The 24550-nt window shown below is 49.8% G+C and overlaps 3 protein-coding genes across 8 annotated transcripts in view; 1 reads left to right on the top strand and 2 right to left on the bottom strand.

Annotated features, from left to right (window-relative positions):
* Positions 1–7684, top strand: part of CNTN2 (contactin 2) — a 31217-nt gene extending 23533 nt beyond the window's left edge. The window contains exons 16-23 of the mRNA XM_006062274.4: positions 64–213; positions 2340–2410; positions 2701–2935; positions 3284–3396; positions 4429–4615; positions 4918–5030; positions 5503–5671; positions 6021–7684. Coding sequence (XP_006062336.4) covers positions 64–213; positions 2340–2410; positions 2701–2935; positions 3284–3396; positions 4429–4615; positions 4918–5030; positions 5503–5671; positions 6021–6130 — 1148 coding nt within the window. The 3' untranslated portion in view covers positions 6131–7684. The remainder of the gene's footprint in view (positions 1–63; positions 214–2339; positions 2411–2700; positions 2936–3283; positions 3397–4428; positions 4616–4917; positions 5031–5502; positions 5672–6020) is intronic.
* A 3317-nt stretch (positions 7685–11001) lies between these two features.
* Positions 11002–16122, bottom strand: TMEM81 (transmembrane protein 81). The gene has a single exon (XM_006062273.4). The coding sequence runs from the start codon at positions 14785–14787 to the stop codon at positions 13957–13959; it is 831 nt and encodes a 276-aa protein (XP_006062335.1). The 5' UTR covers positions 14788–16122; the 3' UTR covers positions 11002–13956.
* Positions 16123–16268: 146 nt separating this feature from the next.
* Positions 16269–24550, bottom strand: part of RBBP5 (RB binding protein 5, histone lysine methyltransferase complex subunit) — a 39319-nt gene continuing 31037 nt past the window's right edge. For 4 of the 6 annotated variants that reach the window (XM_006062269.4, XM_006062272.4, XM_044943286.2 and 1 more), the window contains one exon: positions 16269–18291. In XM_006062269.4, the coding sequence (XP_006062331.1) occupies positions 18263–18291 (29 nt within the window). In that variant the 3' untranslated portion in view covers positions 16269–18262. The remainder of the gene's footprint in view (positions 18292–24550) is intronic. The other 2 variants (XM_006062270.4, XM_025277739.3) reach the window with 1 other exon arrangement.

The following is a 24550-nucleotide window of genomic DNA, read 5'->3' as shown; positions in this document are numbered from 1 at the left end:
GCGCACCCAGTCCCTGCCCTTTGCATCCAGACCTGTGAGACACTGACTCCCTGTGCCTTGCAGATCCCGCCAACATCGAGGGAAACGCTGAGACTGCCCAGGTGCTGGGCCTTACGCCCTGGATGGACTACGAGTTCCGGGTCTTAGCCAGCAACATCCTGGGCACTGGGGAGCCCAGTGGACCCTCCAGCAAAATCCAGACCAAGGAAGCAGGTCAGAGCCCTGGGTGAGAAGTAGTGTCAGGGCACAGACACCAGCTGTCCTTAAAGGGTGCTCCAAGCCAACAGCAGTTACATGGAGCTGCAACCCTGCTCACCAGACTTCGGACTCGAACAGAACAAATGCGGAAGGAACCTAAGCCAGGGCAAGGCGGCCACACTGCACAACGCGCTGTGCCTCGGTCCCCAGGTGGTCGGGGCTGGAAGCCCTCCAGTCCAAACTGTTCACCCAAAGAAACAGGCTAACCTTACCATTGCATGTGAATCTACAATTATCTAAAAGTTTAATTTTTATTTTATTTTAAAAAAAATATTTATTTGGCTGCACAGGGTCTTAGTTGTGGGATGTGGGATCTACTTTCCCAACCAGGCATCAAACCCAGGACCCCAGCATTGAGAGATCAAGAGTCTTAGCCACTGGACCGCCAGGGGAGCTCCTAAAAGTTTAATTTTTTAAAAAAAATGGAAAAACCAAAGCTGAAGGAAGGAAGGGTCACACTGTCAGAGCAGGGACTCAAACCCAGGACCATGGGGGTAATGGGCAGCTCTCTTCCTTGGACAGACACGAGCTGCAGGAATCAGGTAATGAGGAACATGTGTGCTGTGCGGGACACTAGGTGAGCAGCCAGCGTCTCTAAGTCCTTCTTTAGATGGTTTCTTTGGCAGCTGAAGGGATGGACAACCTGCCCACACCCCTCCCTTACAGGCAGATGGGGAAGGAAGAGGTGAAGGTGAAGCCCAGGACCACAGCCCTGGGCTCTCAAGGCCAGCAGCGTGGAGTCAGGACCTGCCTCCCCTTCCCCACCCACCTAGGGCCGCCCCACCGGCTGTGGGACAAAGGTCTGCCTTTTTGTGTCCCTGAAACACGTTTCCTATGTACCCCAGGCTGACTCTCCAGGCTCCTTATGGAATCAGTCAACATTTTTAACTGGTACCTCTCCTGAGTAAGAATTCCAGAAGGAGCATTTTCTTTGACTGAACTTGGAGAGTCAAAGGTTGAGAAGTGGTCTCCTCCACCGTAGTATCCAGGAGTTGAGCACAAAGCCATGATGCAGAAGAAAGATGGTGAGCTTTCCAATCAGAAGACCTGAGTTCAAATTCAAACTGTGACATTTATTAGCTGTGTGACTTTAAGCAAGTCACTTAACTGCTCTGGGCCTCAACCTTTCCACTCCGAAAAGGGTAATAGGTGTTTAAGTACCCTTTGCAAATGAGAAGGCCCTCGACTCTCATCAGAACCAAGTGATAAGTCTCCATTTGCTGTGTCATCTGCAGAAATATTTTGACCTTAAGCCAACTTACTCCCTGCCAAGTTTCACAATCTAATTAAATACATTGTTTTAATAGCAGCCTTTTTGAATACTAGAGAAAATTAGGAAATTAAATCTGCCATACACACACACCAAAAAACACCCTGTAACCCAGAAGAAATGTTTTTTGGATTAACTGCACTTCTGGATTATTTATTCCCCTTAAAGAAAACTGGAGTTGGTCTGTTGTTATTGAGTTTACACCAACTAGAGGAATGAGGCTAACGCTCATTTATAGAGTGTATGCTCTATGTATATGCCAGCCACTGTCTTGTTTAACTCTGTTTTTCTTACAGCCTTTGAGAGAAACGTTATTATCCTTATCTTATGGAGAGGGGAATCAGAGGCTCGGAGAGGTTAAATAACTTGTCCAGAGAAACACAGCTAGTAAGTGGTAGGGGTGCAATTTGATCTCAGATCCACCTAACTCCTGAGCCCACATCCAGAGGGACCCGGCAGACAAAACCAGGGCTCATTGGAATAGTTTCAGAAGAACAGATGTAAACTCTAATTGTTTGGTAGAATTTACCTGTGAAGCCAGCTGATCCTGGACGTCTGTGTCTTGGGGAGTTTCAAATTACTGATTCCATGCCAGTACTGGTAATTGGTCTGTTCCTATTTCCGTTTTCTTCCTGGTTCTGGTTTGGTCTCGGGAGACTGCACATTTCTAAGAGTTTGTCCATTCCTTCCAGGTGGTCCATTCTGTGGGCGTGTAGCCAGGGCCCACTGGAAGGGAGTCCTGACCCTGCGATGCTTCTCAGCGCAGCCACAGGCCCGTCTCCATTAACTGTCTGTCCCTTGGCCCCGACAGCCCCCTCGGTAGCCCCGTCGGGTCTCAGCGGAGGTGGTGGAGCGCCGGGAGAGCTCACCGTGACCTGGACGGTAAGCAGCGAGGACAGAGGCAGGAACATGCCTGCGCTGCTCTGGGAGGGCGGTTCTCCCCGACCTGCGGCGCACCCCGCCCCTGGGACTCATCTCCGGAGGGGCGCAGCGTGCAGAGAGGGCCCGACAGGGCCACTGCGGGGTCCTGACTCCGGAGCGAACGCGGGGCCGTGCCCCCGCTGCAGGGGGAAGCCGCAGTCCGGGGGCACCCAGTTCCGGGGAAGCCGGGGGCGGAGAACGGGCGGGGCAGGCGGCCGCTGCCCCTCGCCCACGCCCTCTCTCGCCCCCAGCCCATGTCCCGGGAGTACCAGCACGGAGGCGGCTTCGGCTACCTGGTGTCCTTCCGCAGGCAGGGCGGCACCAGCTGGCAGACCGCGAGGGTGCCCGGCGCCGACGCCCAGTACTTCGTCTACAGCAACGACAGCGTCCGGCCCTACACGCCCTTTGAAGTCAAGATCCGCAGCTACAACCGCCGCGGGGACGGGCCCGAGAGCCTCGTGGCCGTCGTGTACTCGGCCGAGGAAGGTGGGCCGCCGGGGCCGCCAGGCGCCCCCACCCCTGCGGCTTGTCTGCGGGGTGTAGGGTGGGGGGGGGACCCCTTACCCCGGCTGGGCTCCACAGGCGGGGCAGGGGAGACCCCTGGCTGCCTTTCCAGCCCTGGCAGCCTCCACCCCGCTCAGGCCTGAAGGAGGAAGGCCCTCTGGGAGAGAAGTGGGCCCCAGGGGTGGGGGGTGCTCTGGGAACCCCCACCAGGCCCCTACCCTACACCTCGGTCTTTTTAAAGTCCTGCGCAAGAGCAGTCCCAGTTGGCGGCCGCTCTGCAGGACACAGGGAGGCCCGGGGAATCCACACCCATTCCGTGTTGGTCTCTAGAGCCCAGGGTGGCCCCTCCCAAGGTCTGGGCCAAAGCGGTCTCGTCCTCGGAGATGAACGTGAGCTGGGAACCCGTGCAGCAAGACATGAACGGTATCCTCCTGGGGTACGAGGTGAGTGCCGGCCGGGACTGGGAGGGGAAGGGAGCTTGGGGTCAGGCGCAGGGCCACCTCGCAGCTCAGCAGTCTTCCTCCCAGAAGCTCTGCTGCCCTCACCCGGCACACCGCATGCAGTCTCTGCAGCACCGCGTTCGCAGCCTCAGCTCAGCCCTCTGGCCGGTGCCTGTGGACAGCCTTGACGTTACTGCCCGGCTGGCCACCTGGACACTGTGGGAGCCCGGAGGAGGAGATCCAGAAGGGGCATGGCCTGCCATGCCAGAGCCCAGCTGTCCTGGGCATGCTCATGGTGGCAGAGAACAGTACAGCCCCCTCTGTGTACCAGCTGATCATCCTGTCCCCGAGGAACTCTGGCCTAGTGGTTTCTGACCCAAGCCTTGAGCCCATTGGGGTCCATGTGGGGGTACATGGAGAGTGAGACGGAGCAAGAGGAAGGGAAAGAAGGACCAGCAGAAAATGTTGTTGTCTGAGGGGGAACCATCATACTAGTGATGCTGTAAATCCTAGCCCAGTAGAGTCGGCTCTGGGCTTCAGCAAATATGCCAGGTGAGACCACTGGGGAGAGAGCTTCAAACCCTGCCCTGATTCGGAAGAATATCTAGAAGGTCTTGATATCACGAGGACTATGCCGAAGGGTTTGCATTTACTGGGGAGCCATCATAAGCTTGCTGGCGTGGGGGCTGGGGCACTGTTTTGCAAATACGCATTCCGTGGCCTTGAAGAGTCCCCACAGGACTCCCGAGTTCATTGATTGGGGCTGGGTTTCTGCAGGCCATCTCTTGGTGGAGTCTGTACCCACCCACCTGCTCCCACATCCAGCCCAGGTACTAAGCTCTCTCCTTGGACTGGGCCCTCCACTGGGGATCAAGAAGGGAGCATCAAATCACACCCGCTTGTCTCTTTCGTGGGCCTCATGGTCGAGTGTCTAGGCTCCGAGCCTGAGACGGAGGGGCCAGGCAGAGCCGGGGCGGTGCAGCGCTGAGACCCGGGGCGTGTCCACTGACCCCCGGCTACGCCCGCTTCCTTCAGATCCGCTACTGGAAGGCCGGCGCCAAAGCAGCGGCGGCTGAGCGAGTGAGGACTGCAGGGCTGGACACCAGCGCCCTGGTCACAGGCCTGCACGCCAGCACCAAGTACCACGTGACTGTGCTGGCCTACAACCGGGCCGGCACCGGGCCCGCCAGCCCCTCTGCCAACGCCACGACCATGAAGCCGCGTGAGTCTGGCAGCCTGGGTGTGGGAGGGGCGGGGGGCTCTCGGATCACCTTCCTGGACAGACAGGGCTCCAGCCCCCAAGGCCGCTCGTCTAACGGTGAGAAGGGAGCGGGGCTCACGGCCTCTGCAGCGCCGCTCTTCTGCAGTCTCTGTTGGAGTTTGTTTCTCAGGCAGCGGTAACAGAACGTTCCGGGCACAGCTGTGACGGGCAGATTATCTAGAAAGTGGCAGGCTGAAAGCAAGGGGGCGCGTGGTGGGGAAACATCAGGAAGACTCCTCCTGACTCTCTCCTCACTCTGGCAGCTCCACGGCGACCCCCTGGCAACATCTCCTGGACTTTCTCGAGCTCCAGCCTGAGTATCAAGTGGGACCCTGTAGTCCCGCTGGGTAATGAGTCTGCAGTCACCGGCTACAAGGTAAGGAGGGGTGAGCAGGCACTGAACGCTGAGGGACAGGGCATTTGTGTGCCCCGTAAACAAAAGGAGCTTCAGTTCCTATGTCTGAGTCAGATGTAAGCAGAGCGTCTGGGACCGTGAGAGGCATGACTACGTGAGGGATTCTCCGGGGAGCATGCAATAGAGACTGCACGGAGGAAAGAGGTGTGACTGAGGAAACGCGGGGTTCACGAGGGCGGCGACAGACTGGGTGATGTTTGGGGCTCTTCTGGTCTGAGGAGCATACAAGATCAGTTCAGCTGCTGGGAACAGGAAAGTGGCTCCAGGGAGGAGCTTATTCAAGAGCATGGTCCTGGTCAACGGGCAACAGGAGGAGTGAGGGGGCAGGACCTCCAGGTCACAGAGCCACGTGGGCTCCTCCCGTTCTGGGGCCAGGGAAGGGAAGGATCAGCCCTGCTGTCGGGAAACCCCGCTGGCCAACCCCTTCCCACAGATGCTGTACCAGAACGACCTACACCCGACTCCCACGCTGCACCTCACCAGCAAGAACTGGATAGAAATCACAGTTCCCGAGGACATCGGCCACGCCCTGGTGCAGATTCGGACCACAGGGCCAGGAGGCGACGGGGTCCCGGCAGAGGTTCACATCGTGCGGAACGGAGGTGCTGTATCCCCCGTCTCCCCCAGGAAGATCAGGGTCCATCCAGACACAGGGATCATCCCAGCCCAAGCCAGTCCCCAGGGAGACAAAAGGTGGCGTCAGGAACCTCATGCAGAGTAGCCCTGGACCCGCCCTTGCCTCCTCCCTCCTCCCCAAACATCCCTGAGGGCTGAGTGCGCTCTTCGCGAGGGAATAAGAGCAAAGGTCCTACAAAACCCTGCCCGAGAAGGGCTGAGAGCGCCTCCCCATCCTGAACAGCGCTCTGAGAGTCTCCTTAGGGAAGGTCTGGACTCTGTCCTGGGGGAAGGGCGGGGATGAGCCCCTCCAGCCCATCCGCCTGTTGGTTTCAGGCACCAGCATGATGGTGGAGAGCTCCGCGGTCTGTCCAGCCCCACATCCAGACACCGCCCTCACCCACTCCGTGGCAGCGCTTGTCCTCTTAGGCTACCTGCAGCTCTGATCTTGGCGCCCTGCCTCCCCGCCACAGCTGGGCACCCACCTCGATGGACAGCCAGCTGGCCCCAGTCCCTTCCCGATGCCAAGGTGGCCCAGCGCTGTGCCTGAGAATGGCTGGTTTCAAACACTGACTGTATTACAGAGCCCTTTTCGTAGGAGGTAGGATATGTCATATTCTGCCACAGGATAGAACCCATGCAAGGATTTTTTTTTAATCGAGAGGCACCAGGCAGTAACTTCCATGATGATACTGAACCCTAGGCCTGGGCCCTCTAGGGTGCCTGCATGGAAGGCAGGAAGAAGGGGGTTAAACGTGTATCTGTGTATCAGCGGAGATGGCACTCTGGGACCGCATATGGACTCCGGCCCAGACGGCAGAATCCTAAGCCCGGGAACACTGGACAGGAACAGGCTGAAGTGGGCCAAAGCATCAACCGGAGCGTCGCTCAGTCTAAGGAGCAGTCCCAACCTGAAGACTGGGACTCTTCTTTCTCCTCTGACAGGGCAGCGTGGCTGGACCCTGACATTGTCCCTGAGGACTCCCTGGAGGCCCCCGCCACCCGCCCGCACGGCTGAGAACCAGTGTCCTGGTGTCAGCCCGGCAGCCTGAGCCCCGCAGCTCTGGGTGGCCGTGCTCCCAACTGCTGGGTGGGAGCTCCGAAGGGCTGAGAGGCTGGGCCTCCTGCTGGAAAGCTGCACCGGACTTGGCCTGAGGCACAGTCACACCTTAGGTGTTGCCACCCTCGTAGCCAACACTGCCAACCCGACCCTGTCACCCCGAGTGACAGAAGCCACGACAGGTGGCTGGTGACTAAAGGGCTGGTCTTGGGGAGGTCCCCTACCACACCAAGACCCATCCTGCACGGTCCTGCCAGGGTCTGGGCAGGAGGTGGGACAGCCTTTGTGACCCACCGGCTTCGTCCCACAGAACGAGAGCAGGCATCCTGTGTCTGCAGCCAGGCACCTTCTGAGAAGCCCAGAGGATAAATGCGGCCCTGCCCGCTCCCAGGAACGCCCCGGGCCCCCACGCGGCCTCGGGTGCTGCTCTGCATTTCCCCTGAAGATGAGGGGGCAAGTAAATGGGGCCCCCTGGCCTGCTCTTGGGCTGTGGTGCCAGTCCTGGCACATCGGAGCTGGAAGAGGCTTAGACCTCAGCGTGCCCAGGCCCCTCAGCTTGCCCAGGCCCCTGCTCTACCGGGAGGAAGCAGAGGTTGGGAGGAGCAGGGCCTGCCTCCGGTCACACAGCCCGCCAGGAATGGGGCGCAAATGGCCCTCTTCTCCCACCGGTCCCAGGCCCATCATCTGCCGAGGAAGGGGGCCATGCTGAACGGCCATGACCTGGTTAAGGTGGTCAAGAAGGGCAGAGGGGGCTGTGAAGATCCTGCTCAGGAGGCTCCGGTGGGTGACGGTGGGGTGATCGGCAGGGCTGGCTTCCGCCCACGGCATGTGCAGAGTGCCAGAGGTCCCGTCTTCCTTTGCCTCCTGAGCTGGCTTCTGCTGGGCCCTCAACACGCAGTGCTGGCTTGGAGCCCCCTGCGCCCCTTACTTACCCTTGCTTCAAGAAGAGAGGCCAAAGCAAGGACAGGGATTCCCCAAATCCAGGCCGCAGGGGAGGCATAACCAGGAGACTCCCAAGCCTATGTTGTGACAGGTGGCCCTTCACGTACGGGAGCAGCAGGACAGGCATCGTGCGGGGGACAGGCCCCCTGAGCCTGGTTTCTGTAGTTTACAGTCAGAGCTCTATTTTGTTATGGTTTTTAAAATTTTTAAGTCCTGCTCTATTGTTCTGGGCAGGTTTATGTTGATGTTTACCCACTACAGGTTTTAACAATGTAAGCTCACATGCCTTCTCTCTGCCACCACAGTGCCCACCGCCCTGGCCCTGGCCCGGGGGATTGCCCCCCTGGGCCGTCCGATCAAACCCTCCTCACCTGCCCGTCCTTCATCCCCGTGCGGTGCTGGGGGCTCAGCTCCGTGACCGCTCTGCCACTGCAGAGACCCAAACCCGCCTCGCGCCCAGCCTGGCCCTGCATCGCTGTGAGGTGGCCTGTACCCTGCTCTTGGAAAGGGGAATCTGAAAGGAGGAAACCTCTTCCCAAGGTCTCGTTCTTTCTTCGTTGCCTTAGCTGCGGCAAAAGCAGGACAGGTGTCCAGATGCCAGCCCAGAGGGCCGAGCTGCGTTGGCGCAGGACCTGTGTGGCTGCAGCTGCGGCCCTCGGCTTGCTTGAAGCCAGAGACACAACCAAGAGTCTTAGTTCTGAGGGGGCAGACCAACCCTCTTGGAAACCCAGGAAGGATTTTTTATTAGTAACTAGGAAAACTCAGCCTCAGGAACACCTGAGCCCTGTGTAGGGAGGACTCATTTGGGGGGACTCAGAACTAGACAAAAACAGATGTTCCTGCAGGCCGAGACTTCAGGCTGAGAGCGGATTCAGACCGAATGAGACAGGTGACCTGAGGGCATGCAGGCGTGTAAAACAGAACAGCCTCTTGGGGCGGTGGCTGCACAGGAGCTTGCGTGGAGGCGGAAGGCGAGATGAGGCAACTTCTGAGTCCCTCCCTGCCCGAGGCCAGCCTGCCACCACCTCTGCTTGGATGGGCCGAGGCTCCCTCCTGCTGTGGTCATGCCGAGCCCCTGGCCGGCAACCAAGGGGGAACAGCCACAAGCGAGCACTTCCCTCTGCAGCTCAGTGGCCAGTGAGTGCCTGAGGACTGAGGGCAGAGCGTGCCTCACGGCCTGGGAGAACCTCTGCTCGGCACTCCGAGCTCTGCCTGGGGCCCCTGCCCCGGTCCTGGCCCCGCCGTGCTGTTTGCCCCACAGCCCTGATGTGTGCCTCAGCTGGGAGCGCTCTCTCCAGATGCAGCCTCAGGGCCCAGCAATGTCAGTACCCCCGCTGGGCCTCAGATGGCACAGGCGCTGCCAGAGAACAGGAGGGCTGTGGACCAGGGGCTCTTTTCGATAAAACAGCAACAGACGCCAGAGAAGACGTCTGCAAGACCTTTCCTAGGGGGCTCTGGGGAATTATGACTGCTGTGTCTTGGGGTCTAGGTTAGGTGATGACTGGAGGGGACGCTCTAAGTGTCCCTCAGGACTGGCATTCTTGGAATCAAAATCAGTGCAGGGGCCCCTGCACTGCGGGGGAGGCGCACCCCAGGCATTCTCTGCCCAGCACACGCCACTGCCTCTTGGCAGTCCTGGAAGTGGTCTGGTCTCCTCTGGGCAAGAGCCTGGGCTGACTCCAGAGTGCCTCACCCCTTCGCGTCTTCCCCGCTGGAGGACTCTGCTCGTCCTGGTCTCAGAGTGTGACCGCCTGCTAGCTCCTCTTTATGGAGGGGCAGCAGGGTGCTCACGCCTGTGTCTGCAGCACAGGGTTGGCGCCCTCTTTCCCTGGCTCAGGTCAGACCAGGCTTCATCCTGGAGACGAGTGAGGTGGCCGGAGAGGCCCCTGGAGTGGCACAAGGGGTAAGATGGGCACTTAAGGAGCTTCACCGAGAGCTCCACAGAAAGAGGCGCCCAGGAACCAGCTGTATGTATAGGCTTTGGGAAGGCAGGACAATAAAGGAGAATGAAGAGGGAAAAAAGATGGGTCAGATAGCTTCCCCCAGTGCTAGGAAGCCTCATACCTTCAGATGGGGTCCACCCTGCTCTGACCCCCAGACTCCAACTGACACACCCTCTCTGGGGTCTGCATAGCTTAGAAAAGCTTGCAAGGGCAAGGGTTGGGGCTTCATTGGACCACTGTCAACTCGGCTTTTGTTAAAATGGACCCGCTCCCACTGATCTGTTATTACCTGCCTCTCTCACACTTCTTGTAATGGTAGTTATTTATTGACTCTGGTAGCGGGCAGTTCTTAAATAAAGATGGTTTCTCAACCTGGTGAGGCAGCTGCCACCAGCCGTGGGCGTTTTTATCTTCAGACTAAAGCGTATCTCCTTGTCATGTTCTCTAACGCCAGGCAACCTTCCGCACAGCCAGCTCTAAGGAGGCAGCACGTGGTGCGTGCGGCTGCACCCCGTACTGTGAGGGGAGAAAAATCAGGCCGAGCGGCCTTAAGGCAGGCTCCGCGGAGCAGAGCAGAGCTCCCTGCCCAGCTGGCTCTCCCTGCCAGGCGGGCAGGAAACCGTGTTCGTGTAACGATGCTGTTCTCCGTTCCCCTGCTTTTTAAGGCATTTGAGGTACAACCTCTCCTGCTGCTCAAGCGTCAAGTGTTCCTATGAACTCTTAAGCCGAAATGGTGTAAAGCAAAGAAGCAATTACTTTTTTTTTTTTTAAGGGAAAACCCTCTTCAGATATCTTTCAGTTAGTGAGAACAAGTACTAATGTAGGTTTCTCATAACTCCAAAGTGGTGGAAAGTGACCTTTCAAAAAGCAGGAGATACCTGTATCAACTCAACAGTACCAAAGTCGTCTCCCTGCAGAGACAGAGTGACCCCCTTCTGGGAAGTGGGTGCCTCCAGCCTTGGCTCGCAGCAGCCTAAAGGATTTGAATTTCTAGCCAACATTTTCCAACTACAACACTATTCTGCATTCAGCATTCTCCACAACATCTATTACACCTGAGACACAGGACACACGCAGGCAGCTGTGTGAGTGTTCACTCTTTCAGCGTGAAGCAGGTAGGGCCCTGTGCTGATTGCGCCTGACAGCTTCCATCAGGGAAAACAAGGTGAGTGGAGGCCTGCCCCTGGCCTGCCGGGCACAGGAAGCCGAGGCTGACCGTGAGCCCCCGAAGGGCCACACAGCTTCATTCCTGCTACTTTGCACCCAAAGGGATGCTGGAAGCACTGGCCACTCCGGAGCCCAAATCTGAGTCAGGCAGCATCTCCTTGATCCTTTAGAGACAGACCACATGCACAGAATTCAAAGAACTAAGTTGGGTTTGAGGCTGCACTAATGCATTTAATTGGGTTTTGTTCTCTTCCCAATTCAGTACCCTCACATCTTCAAACTAATGCAGAATGCTCTAAAGCTAGAGCTGTAAGATACTCCATCTCATGTTTGACTACTGGCTTACAATAGAATGCTGGAGAAGTTCTTTAGTTCTTCTTAGGTCTGTCTTTCCATCTGTAAAATCAGAACACACTGCACCCCTCAACCCTCCTCATCAATGTAATATTTATGTTTTACGGTCCTCTTTCAAAGCAGAGCAAGCTCTCTCCTGAATGCTTCAGCAAAGTGTCCAGGACTGAAGTGACGGGCTTCATTGGTGACATTCCCCAACTCTGTGCGTGTCTGAGCCTCCCAGCTTAGAGCAGTTCGACTCACAGGATCTCACCTGATCCTCACAGTCATGTGCTTCAAGGATGAGGACTGCGAAGGGGCAGTTAGCTTGCTCCATTACACAGAAAGAGGACCAGCCCAGGTCTTCTGAGTAACATCCCATCTGAGGTAGAGAATGGGAGAGAGGGTGTGTGGAAAGTTTAAGGTCTTTTCAAAATAAGAGCAATAGTTAAAGACTCCCTATGCATGCGTGAAGGCCAGTGGTTCTCAACCTTTGCTATATACCAGAATTATCGAGAAAACTTCTGAAAAACAAAGATGCTTTTGAACACATGATTTATATGTACATAGGGCACACAAACGGCCTAGAGGCAGTGACCTTCCAGTGGCAATAAGCGCATGTGGCACCCGCGCCGTGGTTTCTCGACACTACTTCCCACACTAAAAGGAACCAGAGCCCCTTGGAGGCTCAGGTTTGGAGTGCCTCTGAGGCGTCCTACTGTTGCAAGGACATGCTCAAAGTCAAATGGGACACACCAAAAGGACAAAAGAGCTGGCCTGAAGGGACTCCTGGCCAAAAGGGAATAATTTGAACATCAAAAATATGACAACAGTAATGGGTTATATATAATTCACTGAATAAAAAGGAGAATCCACTGAAATCTCAGAAGAATAAAAACAGCGCTTAAGAGAAAAATGCAGTGCAATAGATAGAAAAATGAATTTAAAAATCCATCATTTTTCAATCCCTAACATGTAATAAGGCAAAGATTATGGATTCCAAAACACCTGTGAATGTTTTTTTAGAAACCAGGTTATCACAAGGCATCATCCCACAGATTACAACAGGAAAACATACACAGGTACACCACTGCAGAGACCTGGCAGTCACCGCCTTAACCGAATGATCAAGCTCAGCCAACAGCGGCCACCCTGACACTGGGCCTCCCGAGGTCGTGCGATAAGTACATACCATATTGCTGGGCTCTTGTAAGAAATGTTTAGGATTCATTCCTCAGGAATCGAATCATGAGGAATTAACTGTGGGACATGTATGCAAGACCAGTACCTCTTCAATATGAATGTCATGAAAAAAATGTAGGGGATCTGTTGTAAAATAAGACTTAAGAGAAATAATCAAATGTAATACATGAAGCTTCACTTGACCCTGGATCAAGCTTGAAAAGCTCCAGGAGTTTGTAAGTTGGGAGAAGCGAGGTACCAACTGCACGTAAGATCAGGGAGTTGTTGGTCACACAGATGATGTCCTGATTGAGAGACATGACTAAGGGTGAAAGGTCGCTCTCCGTGACTCACTTCCAAGTGTTTTATGTAAAATCAGTATGTATTTAGAGAGGAAGAGAGTTGGAGCAAAATGTTTTGCAATCAGTGAATCCAGTTAAAGGGCCTATGGGTGCCATCAAAACTTTCAACTTTTTTATGGGCTTGAGGTTTTTATTTAAAACAGAAGAAATAACAGAGATCCACTGGTCGCAATTTAAACTGAGTTAGCATCCTCAGGTTGGGACTCAGGAATCTTATTTTTCAAAACCTTATCTGGGTGACTCGGACATACGGCCAGAGAAGATAACCACTGGTCCCAGTCTTATTTCTGCTACTTCGTCTGTACTGACAGCAAAGGGAAGGGAAGAAAAGCTAATTCTCTCAAACAGAATCAGCTCAGTTGGTGGCCCAAGAGCCATTTCCCTGAGGGTTCCACAAGCCAAGCCCATTATCTCAGACACAGCCTGAATGACCTCTTAAGACTGGATTTCCTGTTGAGGGAGGGAGGTACTAGCCCTCCCTCAGGGGGCCCTGACTGCTCTAAGAAACCAACCTGACCTCTCCAGCAACATAAGCTTCAGGGCACTGAAGTTGCTAGAAGGATAGGATCAGGAAGCAAGCCAAGAAACCATTCAGGGGAAATCTACCAGCAGAAAAATCCAGTGTTTCACCAGGAATTCAATTTAGCCCCAAGCACGGAGGCTTCGCCTGGGAGGTCTAAGGGTGGCAAATGACTTACTAACATTCATTGACTGTCTCTTACACACTCGAGTCTGCATCACCCTCGGCTCTGCCACAAATGGGCATATGCCGCGAACAAAGCAGTTTGTTCAATGTCTGTTCTAAAAACTCTGGTGTGAGTTTAACCCAAAACCACACTGATTATGGTCGGACAATTTAAACGACTGACAAGAAATTTTACACTAAAGAGCAGAAAAGGTTAGGTCTCCGTATAGTTATTGTGAATTATTTTAATAAAGAGGAAAAAACTGCTTTCACTAGAAAAGCTGTCATATCCTTCTACATGATTATGCTGCTCAGAAGGGAGATCACGGTAGGAGGCATACAAGCTGTAAAGTGCAGAAAATTAATGCAAATGTGGAAGACACAACTCGTCCCAGGAGTAGGGAGATGCCTGCAGTCAGGGTTCCTGGGTACCTGGTGGGCAGGGAACAGCTGGAAGGGGTCCACCCGGGACACAGTTAGACTTGCCCACAGCTACCATCATGCTGCCTGTCCCACACGCTCCGCTCAGTTCTTTGGTAATGGAAGTCTCCCTCTTAGCCAGCTCACAAGCGGGCAGCCAGAACACTCCCCTGAAAACCTAGTCTGGCTTCCTGAGCATCCCGCCCTTTGGCAGCAAGGCCTGTAAGGTCTCAAGGCTGGCACTGCTGTGGATCACGCTCAGCCTGCCGCACAGCACGATGCTCACCAGCACACCACCAGTCACGCCACCGGCAACTCCTATTCCCACAGCTATGGCCACCTTCTTTTTCCACGGTGGGTGCTGAGGCCTGGAGTAGTTGTCCAGATTCACTTCCAGGCCTTCGTCCACTAACTTCTGATCCTCAGTAAGGGACTGATGGAAATTCAGGTTCACCAAATTAGGAGAAAGGACCCTCAGCCCAAAATAGAGCCTCTTGACAAGTCTCAAGTTTTTTAACAGCTGCACGTCACACCGGTAGGTCCCAGAGTCATACTCTTGAATGGACTGAAACTTTATAAAGTAGGAACTGGCTCGGAAGGGTTTGAAGACTTCATCATCAGTTGAGATGATTCCCCGAGCAAGTCTCCAGGTGAATCGGAAAGCTTCCTGCCCGATCTCCAGGATGTCTGGACTCAGACAGCTCAGCTTAAATTCCTTCCCTATGAGAAGGGTGAAATGGAGCATTCCACAGAGCCAGTTGGTCAGACATTCCAGGCGCTGAGACTTACACTTCCTTCTCACTCCATCGGGGCCCACCTCACAGACAGTCTCTTCCTTAAAGCCAAGGCCACAGGTGACAGTACAGGTCGTGGCGTTGACAGTAACTTTGCCCACAGCTTCCTGCAGTTTCTCAGGGATGGCCAGCGTTTTAGGTGAAGTCACCACCACAGGTAGACAGAAGGCCAACACCAGGCTCCCAGGGATGAAACCAGTGGCCGAAGTCTTCATGTCTTAGAGGCATTTCACTACCCGCAGCCAATACCTGAGGTGTTCCAGCTAAATCCACCACCACGTCATAACTCAATTCCTTTGACATAAGATAGCCTTCAAAGTCAAAAGATATGATGCATGCATTGTCGATAAAAAATTACAATTAAAGTCTAGTCCTTATTAACAGGTGAGGCCACAGGCAGACAAAAGGCACAATACTGCTGCTTTACTATCTGTTTGCTAACGACCACCTTCCCAAAGTCTTCACTCTTTTCACATCTTTCTAATGAATTTAAATCCACCTCTTGGGAAGACAGATGAAAAGGCTTCAGAAGCTGAAGTGAATTTCCAAATAACCTCAATGCCCACTGAGGCTATACTGTTCCTCACCCTTCCCAAATTGTGGAATCTGAATTCAAACGTTCCAAAATCCCCGTTAAATCTGACCAAATACTTACTCTAAAAAGAGAGGGTTAATTTGAATTAAGCTATCATCACCTTTAAATGCTCCTAAACCTTCTATTAAAAGGATTAAGGACTCTGGACTAAGATGCAAGTGACTTCCTCTTCCTAAATTTGTTTTCTCCTTTGTAAATTAACAACTCCTTGCCTATTTCAGGAAAGTCACTTTGAGCATCATATGATAAACTGTACATGAAAACACTTTGTAAAGTGTGAAACACTCTTCATGTGTAAGGAATTTTAAAGAGAAATGAAAATTCATGAAGGCAAGGGCCACGAGGTCTTCTAGAATCAATGCTTAGCAGGATAGGCAATATTAAATACAGTTTCTCACTTGTAGGCACTCTTCCTTCCCAAGGTAACAAAAGATATATTCTGGGGGAGAGAATACCTAAATCTCCCTGCCTCTCAGTCTAGTCCCTCCACCCCACGAAACACGGAAGGAGCTCATAATCCACTTGGGTCAAGGTTGCTAGGAAACAGCTGTGATGTCAGAAAGATTCTCAGTCACATAACAGGGAAGATTTGTAAACAGACACTCAGATTTAGAGACGATTAAAATCAAAGACTTAAATATTCTTATTCTTTAGAGACAGTTAAGTAGTCAGTGGATTTCAAAGCTATTTAATTTAGGCAGAAAAAGTGCTCATGAAGAGGAATTTATCTGTAGTTACACTTTAAGAAAGGCCCCTGGGAGGCAGGAGGCACCCCGCAAGTGTTTCTGTGAGCTCTGGGATGTCTCCTAGCGCTGCGGCCTCCACAGTGCAGTCACACCTACTGAGCAAAAGAATTTGGAGAGAGGTCACTCCTAAATGATCTAACACAAATTTGCTTTGTTTATTTAATATAATATTTTCCAGAGGCAGATATCTAGACTACCAGGCCACCTCTCAGCCCTTCCAGCTCTGTACTTCCATATAGAGAAGATCTATTAATAACATTAACCAAGTAAGCTGTATTTTCTGTTGCACAGAGTGAAGAGGCTGGTGACTTTCAGAAGTGATCAGTTGTCTACAAGCAAACACCTACACCTGTTCTTTAATAAACATCCGATTTTATTTACAAAGCATTAAAGCTTCAGCAAGAAGTACCCGAGGCTAAGTCTCCTCTCATACAAAACTACAGGACATTAAAAAATGCCGAGGGGAGGGGAGGGTGACAGAAGGGAAAAAAGAATATGCATATATTGTACAAATCGAGAGAATCAAACTGAAACGGACACAAGATTTCAGGAGCTGCAAACAATTCCAGAAGCATAAATAATTATTAGGAGCTGCTACCAGACACCCTGGCAGGGCTGACATTGATTTTCTCAGGAGCCAGTTTAGGAGGCGGACAGAGGCTGAACACCCAAATGCTCAGGCAGAGGACACCCGGCTACTTTGCAGAAATAAGGCAGAGGCCGCCTGTATCACACAGTTTGCATACTGTTGCAGTGTACAGTAGAGAGAGAAATGAAATGGAAATAATGTCCGCAAAACAAAAACATGCCTAGTGACCCACCTACCAATTTCAACCACTGGTCTGATATGAAATAGGAAATGAAATTCACAAAAGGAGCATCTGAGGAAAAGGCAGTGGCATCTAAAAATATAGACATTTGGCCACTGGTTCAGGGAGAGCTCTTCAACTACTGAACATTTTGGTTCTAGAGACGGAATGGAAGAGACTCTTGCCGATGTGTTCTACTTTGATTTCTATGCTAAAATCCAAAAAGCAATCAACTTGTTTAGCTACCTACTGAAGCAACCACCAACCAACAGAGATTTCCCAATAAGCACAGTGTTTAACTCTCCTTTGAAAATACCGTGAAATGATGATCCAGACTGAGCACTTCCAGTCAGCTCAAGCTCTACTCAGAGGGGCTAGAGAGCCTTCTGCACACCTCGTTTCTTCACTCTGGATTTTCAGAGAATTTCAAACACCTGGGGGCCACAGCCATCCAATCTGCTAGTTTTTATACAAAGAACAGCAAAAGCAAAAATTAAAAAATTTTAAAAGCTAAGCAACCTTTCACAGAAAGGAAGTGACTGGAAACACATAGGAAGGAAAAGGAGCGTGGGGAAACACGATGACTGATGGGAAGGACAGATGTCCACAAGCAATGATAAAAAAAAAAGGTTCCTTGATTTTTTATTTGAATTGTGTTGTTGCTGCTTTGATTATGGACGGTTTTATTTAGTCCTTGCATAGATTCCCCCACCCCAGTAGAAAATAAGCTTGTTCAGAGACACCCCGGTTTGTTTTTGTCTCTGGAAGCCAGTACAGGTAAAGCAATATAAACTACTAATGATTCTTTGCTGGAGACCAAATGAAACTAGCTATCTTCATAAACCATGATTGAATGAACCAATACTGGAGAGAAACATGCAATGAGAAGAAAACCAAGAAAAACCCTGACCCTCTTACAGCCCAGCTTGAGCAAAATGTTACAGAATGTTAAAAAGAGGAGGCCTTTCCTATCTCTCTCTCAGAAAATCTGAAATCTTCCAAGCACTTTCTTTCCTGCCCATCCTTTGTAACAGACTATGGAAATATAGGAGGCATCTGGTGAGTAGGTAACTTTAAAATGGAAGAAAGAATGTGCAAACCGAAGTTTTTTCTAGGATACAGGCAGCAAAATTTCAGGTAAAAGTCAGTCACTCAAGGACATGCACTGAGGAGCAAAGGCAAGTAGGAGATAGGAAGTGAGAAGCCGAAATGGTGCTGGGTACAGGGAAGACAGACGAGCAGACCAGCAATCTCCTCCAGCAACATAACGAGCATTTTTAAAGAGTCAAAACTCCTGTTTGATGTCTTCACAAATCCTCATTCCTGAGAGTCTATTTGGACTTATGCTTGAAAGGGAAGGGACATATACTCTTCTTCCATAATTCACTTCTTCATTCAAACATAAAATTCACTCCTTCCACCTCCTGGGTGGAAGACAGAGGCCTTTGTTTTAAATTAAAGTCAATCTCAGATGACTGACCACAGTGTCCAGAGGCCACATGATGGCAAAGTAGGGAAGAATGAAGAACTTCAAGGGTCTTCATAACAGTTCTGAGATTGCTCCTCCTGCTAAAGAGATTAGAAATAAAAAGATTTATTTAGTATCAACTTAGACCAGTTACTTTCAAGAACAGAAATACTGATAGATGCTAAAAGAGGCATTCCAAGCAAACATGAGCTAAGAACTCCCCACCCCTCCACCTTAAGTTGAAACCAACTCCAACTCCCAAGTACCCTTTACCGAAGCAACAAATAATTCAAATCCCAAACCATGCCCCCAGGCCTTTTCTCAGTGTTGCCCCCAAAGGGAGAAAAATGGCAAAATGATCAGACTTCTACACATTTCAAGCTGCTAACTATTCTCCCAGGTGTTAACAATGCTTCATATTTCAAAAAGAGAAGCAAGCAAAGGATAGGAAATTCTAGGGTACTGCATCTTTCAATCTTTCATACATTAGACTAATTCACCACTAAATGATTAACGATGAACAAAACACCCTTGTTCAAACACCCCTGTTCCTTAAGTGATACCCTCAACTCCTCAGAATGCAGGATATGGTGGAATGTGAATAAAACCACTGCTGGCATTTCTGTGCACCAGCTGATTAATAAATAAAACCCTAAACAGTGAAATGAACACTTCCCTGGTCACTCCACAGAAGCTGTTTAATCTCTGAAGGACATCCTGAAATGGGCTGCTGTGAAATACTAACTAAGAAGTGGAAAAAGAGAACAAGGTGAAGAAAAGTCCTCCCAGTGTTATCTGGAATGGAGAAGAACATGCTACTTGAAGGGAAAAATGGTTTAAAATAATTGCCCAAGCTATTAAAAAAAAAAAGAGTACCCACTTATAATTTGCTTTTAACCCGATTTTTAAAGTACAAGCACATATGAAAACTGGCAATAAAAATAAATTCCAATTTGCCTGAGAACAGACTGAAACTCTCCTGGGTGCTACATGTTAAAAATATTTCCAGGCAGGAATACTGGAGTAGGTCGCCATTTCCTTCTCCAAGGGATCTTTCCACATCTGGGATCGAACCCATGTCTTCTGCATTGGCAAGTCGATTGTTAGCATTGAGCCACCTGGGAAGCCCCAGAAGTGTACTTAAGCTTTTCAGATATTTCAACATAAAATGTAATGATTAACCTCTTGATTTGTAAAATAATCTGAGATAAAAGAATCTACTCCACAGGACTTTAAATACTTTTAAGGTAGCTTTCACGATCATTCCCACAAGAACTCTGACCAATCTAAGTTTAAAAACAGGACAGAACACTGACATTTTAAGCCTAAATCATGAGAGGAAAAGTGGTGTGCATTTTATAACGGCACTCAAGATGATTAATAAGCTACATTGTACCGCTCATCTGAGGTCAGTTAGTGTTTTTTCTTATTGCCCTCTTTCCTGTGAACAGACCAAAAACAAAGCTTGATGAGGCGTCAGGCAACAAACCAGCACCAGAGCAGCACCTCTGCGAGGAGGACAAGACACACAGAGCAGCGAAAAGCAGATCTCCAGGCGAGTTAAAATCTGCCCCGAGTGTTATTCAGCTGCAACATAACAACAGAAACCTCCAGCGATAGAAAATTAAGAAAAATTCAGCTCATAGTGAACAGCTGCTATTGTTACCTCCCCAAAGCAGCTAAGCCAGGGTAGCCTAGAAAACACTGGATATTAATTTTCAAGCATTACCTTAGTCAGATAATAAGACCACACAGAATGACAATACCCAACTAGCCATCTAAAAACCTGATCTTAGCAGGAATTCATAGATTAGTCTTTGAGAGACTGATCATGTTTTTAAAGGAAAGGGACTGGGGCAAAGCCCCTACCAATCATTTAAAACCATCAGACTCACTAAATGAACAGGAAATGGTTCAGAGGCCCAAGGTGCGGGGCCAGAACCAGGAGCGCGGCGGCGCAGGGGGCCTGAGGCGACACCTCCACTCGGCCTGGCCCCTGCCGCCCTCGAGAAGGAGCGCCACCGCGCCCTTCAGGCCCGCCGTCCACCACCCCCCGCGCCCTTCAGGCCCACCATCCCACCACCCCCCGCGCCCTTCAGGCCCACCGTCCCACAAGGCCTTTAGACCCTTCCCACTGACGGCGCTCACTGCCAAGGAGCCCTACTTCTTGGGCAATCCTTGAGTGGTCACGGGGCAACAGGGACTCTGGTGGTTCTGCTCACATCTCAGTGTTGATCCTGAAGACTGTCCTCTGGAAAGTGTAAGGTAACTAGGGGGAATCTGACAGATGGAGCAATGCTGATACAGACTTTCTGAGAAGTCCCCAGTTCAGAGTTTCCCTCAAGCTTCACTGACGGGCCCTACCACAGAAAGTGCGTCGTCATGGACGTGGGTCCACTGGTCCTATCCAATACTGATGAGCTGTTTGACAGGGAAGAATTTTCGAGCCCCAGATTCCAGATGGCTAGATTACTTCTATTGGTGCTCTATTAGTCTTCCAAGTGTCCCCTGAAATGCATAATCTCCTGTTGCAACATGCAACAGACTATAGCAGCTTTGTCAAGACTAATCGGGGCTTACTGAACAGTTTCTTCAGTTAACTGATCAATTATACATAGTAACAAACAGCTGGCATTTATCAACTTGAGCAGTAGCCTACACCTATAATCCTGCCTTCAAACAATTTGGCTCTAGTGCAAAACTAGGGCATTTATGGGGAAGGAAAGTCCACAAAGCACTGAACATGCAGATACTGTACACCCGTCCGACTGATCTTTGAGGATGGTTCCACCTCAGCCACTGAGGATCAAGCTTCATTTCTTAATATCTGGTGGAAAACACACAATGACAGCAGCTGCTGCTTCACTGAAAACCTCCAAGATGTGGAAGAATGTGAGACATGACTGTTTATTACCTCAAAGACCCTGGGGAGCCAAGCAAAAATCAACAACATGTGTTAGCCAGCCTCTGGGCCCTCCAAAATGGTACTGGATGAAGCCCCACCCAAAGAAATCCACACAAAAGATACGATAGGTTGTCTCGAAATGGAGACCTCTGACGGCCCACTACGATACTCAGCGTCAGCACTCTCCCCGAGAGTCACGGTTTTCACGAAGATCCCACACGGCAGCTAGTGGCTAAGGCCCTCTAAGGAAGGGCTGGCACTCAACCACATCACCCCTTTGGGCCTTTTTGACGATCCTGCTCCTCCGCACACTCTGGGGTTTCATCTGGCCATTTCGGAGATCCATATAGGAAAAGGGCAAGGAACCAAGGCAAGAGAACAAGATGGGAAGAAGGAAGTACAGATTATACAGGCAAGTATGCAATGTACACAATCATGTCGTTCTTCAGTTGCTTAGTCCTGTCTGACTCTTTACAACCCCACGGACTGCAGCATGCCAGGCTTCCTGTCCTTCACTATCTCCCAGAGTTTGCTCTTGTCCATTGAGTCAATGATGCCATCCAACCATCGCATCCTGTCATCCCCTTTTTCTCTCGCCCTCAATCGTTCCCGCATCAGGTTCTTTTCCAATGAGTCGGCTCTTCACACCAGGTGACAAAAGTATTGGAGCTTCAGCATCAGTCCTTCCAATGAATATTCAGGACTGATTTCCTTTAGCATTGACTGGTTTGATCTCCTTGCCATCCAAGGGACTCTCGAGAGTCTTCTCCAGTACCACAGTTTGAAAGCATCAATTCTTTGGCATGCAGCCTTCTTTATGGTTCAAATCTATATATGATTACTGGAAAAACCATAGCTTTGACTATACAGACCTTTGTCTGCAAAGTGATGTCTCTGCTTTTTAATACACTGCCTAGGTTTGTCACAGTTTTTCTTCCAAGGACCAAGTGTCTTAATTTCATGGCTGCATTCACTGTCTGCAGTGATTCTGGAGCCAAAAAATATAAAGTCTGTCACTGTTTCCATTGTTTCCCATCTGTCTGCCGTGAAGTGACGGCACCAGATGCCATGATCTTAGTTTTTTGAATGCTGAGTTTTAAAAGCCAGTTTTTTCACTCTCAAGTGCCCACCAGAGCAAGAAGCAGTTTCCCCCACAGTCAGTCCCTCCCATCAGGAATCCTGCACAAGTCTCTTATCCTCATTCATCAGAGGGCAGACAGAAGAAACAAGAACTTTAATACCATGGCCCACAGAGAACCACCATCACAGAAAACTAACCAAAATGATCACATGGACCACAGCCTTGTGTAACTCAGTGAAGCCACGAGCCATGCCGTGCAGGGCCACCCAAGACCGGGGGGTCAGGGTGGAGAGTTCTGACAAAACCTGGTCCACTGGAGAAGGGAATGGCAAACCACTTCAGCATTCTTCCCTTGCGAACCCCAAACAGTATGATCATGAAAAACTGGTAAAATGTTTGCAGTAATTGAGGCAGTTCTTTTGTCTGTGTTATAAGAAAGCACGTCCTCACTCTGGCCTTGTTATGTACAAGTCTCCCCTAGTCCTTTTAAAGGATGAAGTCATTAAAATAGCTGCCTCTATTTAAGGCTGACCAACTGAAATGCCTAATAACAATAATGTAGAAAATAAAAATCCAGTCTGAAGCACCCTGCTATTTCAAGACACAAGTTTTAGCCTTTAAGGAGGTTTTAACCCTCTTTTAACCTTGTCAGCTAAGTGAGTGGGAATAAACTCCTAACAGGCCTTGATAGTGATAACCACTCTGCTAGAAGGAGCTCTGAAATGCTGACATGTACAAACACCATGTATTTTACACCTGCCTCAACATTTCAATGCAGTATTTTGAGAACTTAAGGGAATAAAAGAACCCGTTCATTTAGGGCTAAGTAAACTTTGCAACATTCTGATTTTCAGTGTTATTTAGATGTTTTTGAAGCATAGCTAAAAAACACCACTGCTCTTATACGCTGAGCCATAAAACATAGAGTACTTCATGGGACCTTTGACAAAAGCCCAATTTGGCAAGTGCCAAAAATATTTAGTTACTATTAATGGCCATAAGAAAAATCTGGTTTTTAAAAATTTTAAATGGTTTATTTACCATATACTTAGTATTAAAAGAGCAAATGGTTAATTACATACAGATTCTGAAGATACTGGGAAACTATGTCAGAGTAAGTAAATTAATTCAACATGTTTGCCAACATTTTAAATCATCCTGAAGCAATTTAGCATTTGAGGTCAGGGAAATTGGTTTGAAATTTAAATAGTTTCTTCTGTAGTAGCATCAGCTTATGCAAGAAATGGGTTATGGAAGGATCATTTTTTATTTACATTAGTCAATTACTGACCTGAAGTCTTTGTTAGCAATACCCATATAACTTGTTCTAGGGCATTTTTTAAAATACATAGACATGGCCCTAAATGAACTGAATGCGGAGGTGATAAATCAGTGGAGTACCATAAATACCGTTATTGGGGGGGAAATGCTAGTGCCCTCGTGGTACGGTTTAAGACTGTGAAAATCTAGTGAATTTGAGGGGGAATACTCAAAACGAGGAGGCACTGAGTGCACTCCGGCTTCTCTGTGGGAGAGAACTGATGCTCACAATGTGCACTGGGCTTGAGGAGCTCCGGTTTGCATTCTAGTGCATATCCTCACATTTGGATTAACACAATTAAAACTTTTAATATGGTGGGAAAATCCCCTCAAATATAACCACTGATACATTGTTAGTCCTGCCTCCAAATTTATAGACCTAGCCACAGAAAACTGAGACTACTGTGCTAACTAAAGCAGTGCCTGAAAGAAAAGTTTCCAAAACCCAACAATGTTTCAGTAGAATTAAATGCTAAATTGATTACTGTTTTCCAAACAAAAGACCCTTTAGCCTAGATTCACAAGTATTTGATAGGAAACTGAAACTGTTCTCCGTCCTCCAATAAAAATCCCTCAAACCTAGAAAACTGCGAAAACTCGGTAAGTATCAAGAAGCTTAGGTATTAAGAAGCTACAAAGTTTGTCTTTTGGATAATATCTTGTGTTTTTTTTTGTTTTTTTTTTTTTTTAAAAAAAACAAACCCCATCTTCTTCCTTAACATGACAGTACTACTAACAACTCCATCATTTTTTCTAGAATACTGAGAGAGAGAAAACCACCACCTCTGGGATTTGCACAATTTGAAGAGAGAGAAAAAAGATGATACAGTTAAACAGTCAGGGGCTGTATAAAGAAGCTCATATTTTTGGTTATCTGTGGATCTTTGAGACAAAACAAAACAAAAAACATAGAGGCAAACATAGATGAAAATATTAATTAAACGAGGGGTTCTTACCCTTTTTGGGGTCATGGATTCTTAAAGGAATCCTGTGAAATGTATAAGCATCTCCCCCACAAAAATATTCACACAATATTTTGCACATAAGATCAAGG

This window comes from Bubalus bubalis, chromosome 5, assembly GCF_019923935.1.
Source record: "Bubalus bubalis isolate 160015118507 breed Murrah chromosome 5, NDDB_SH_1, whole genome shotgun sequence".
Taxonomy (NCBI): domain Eukaryota; kingdom Metazoa; phylum Chordata; class Mammalia; order Artiodactyla; family Bovidae; genus Bubalus; species Bubalus bubalis.
This window is presented reverse-complemented; position numbering and strand designations above follow the sequence as displayed.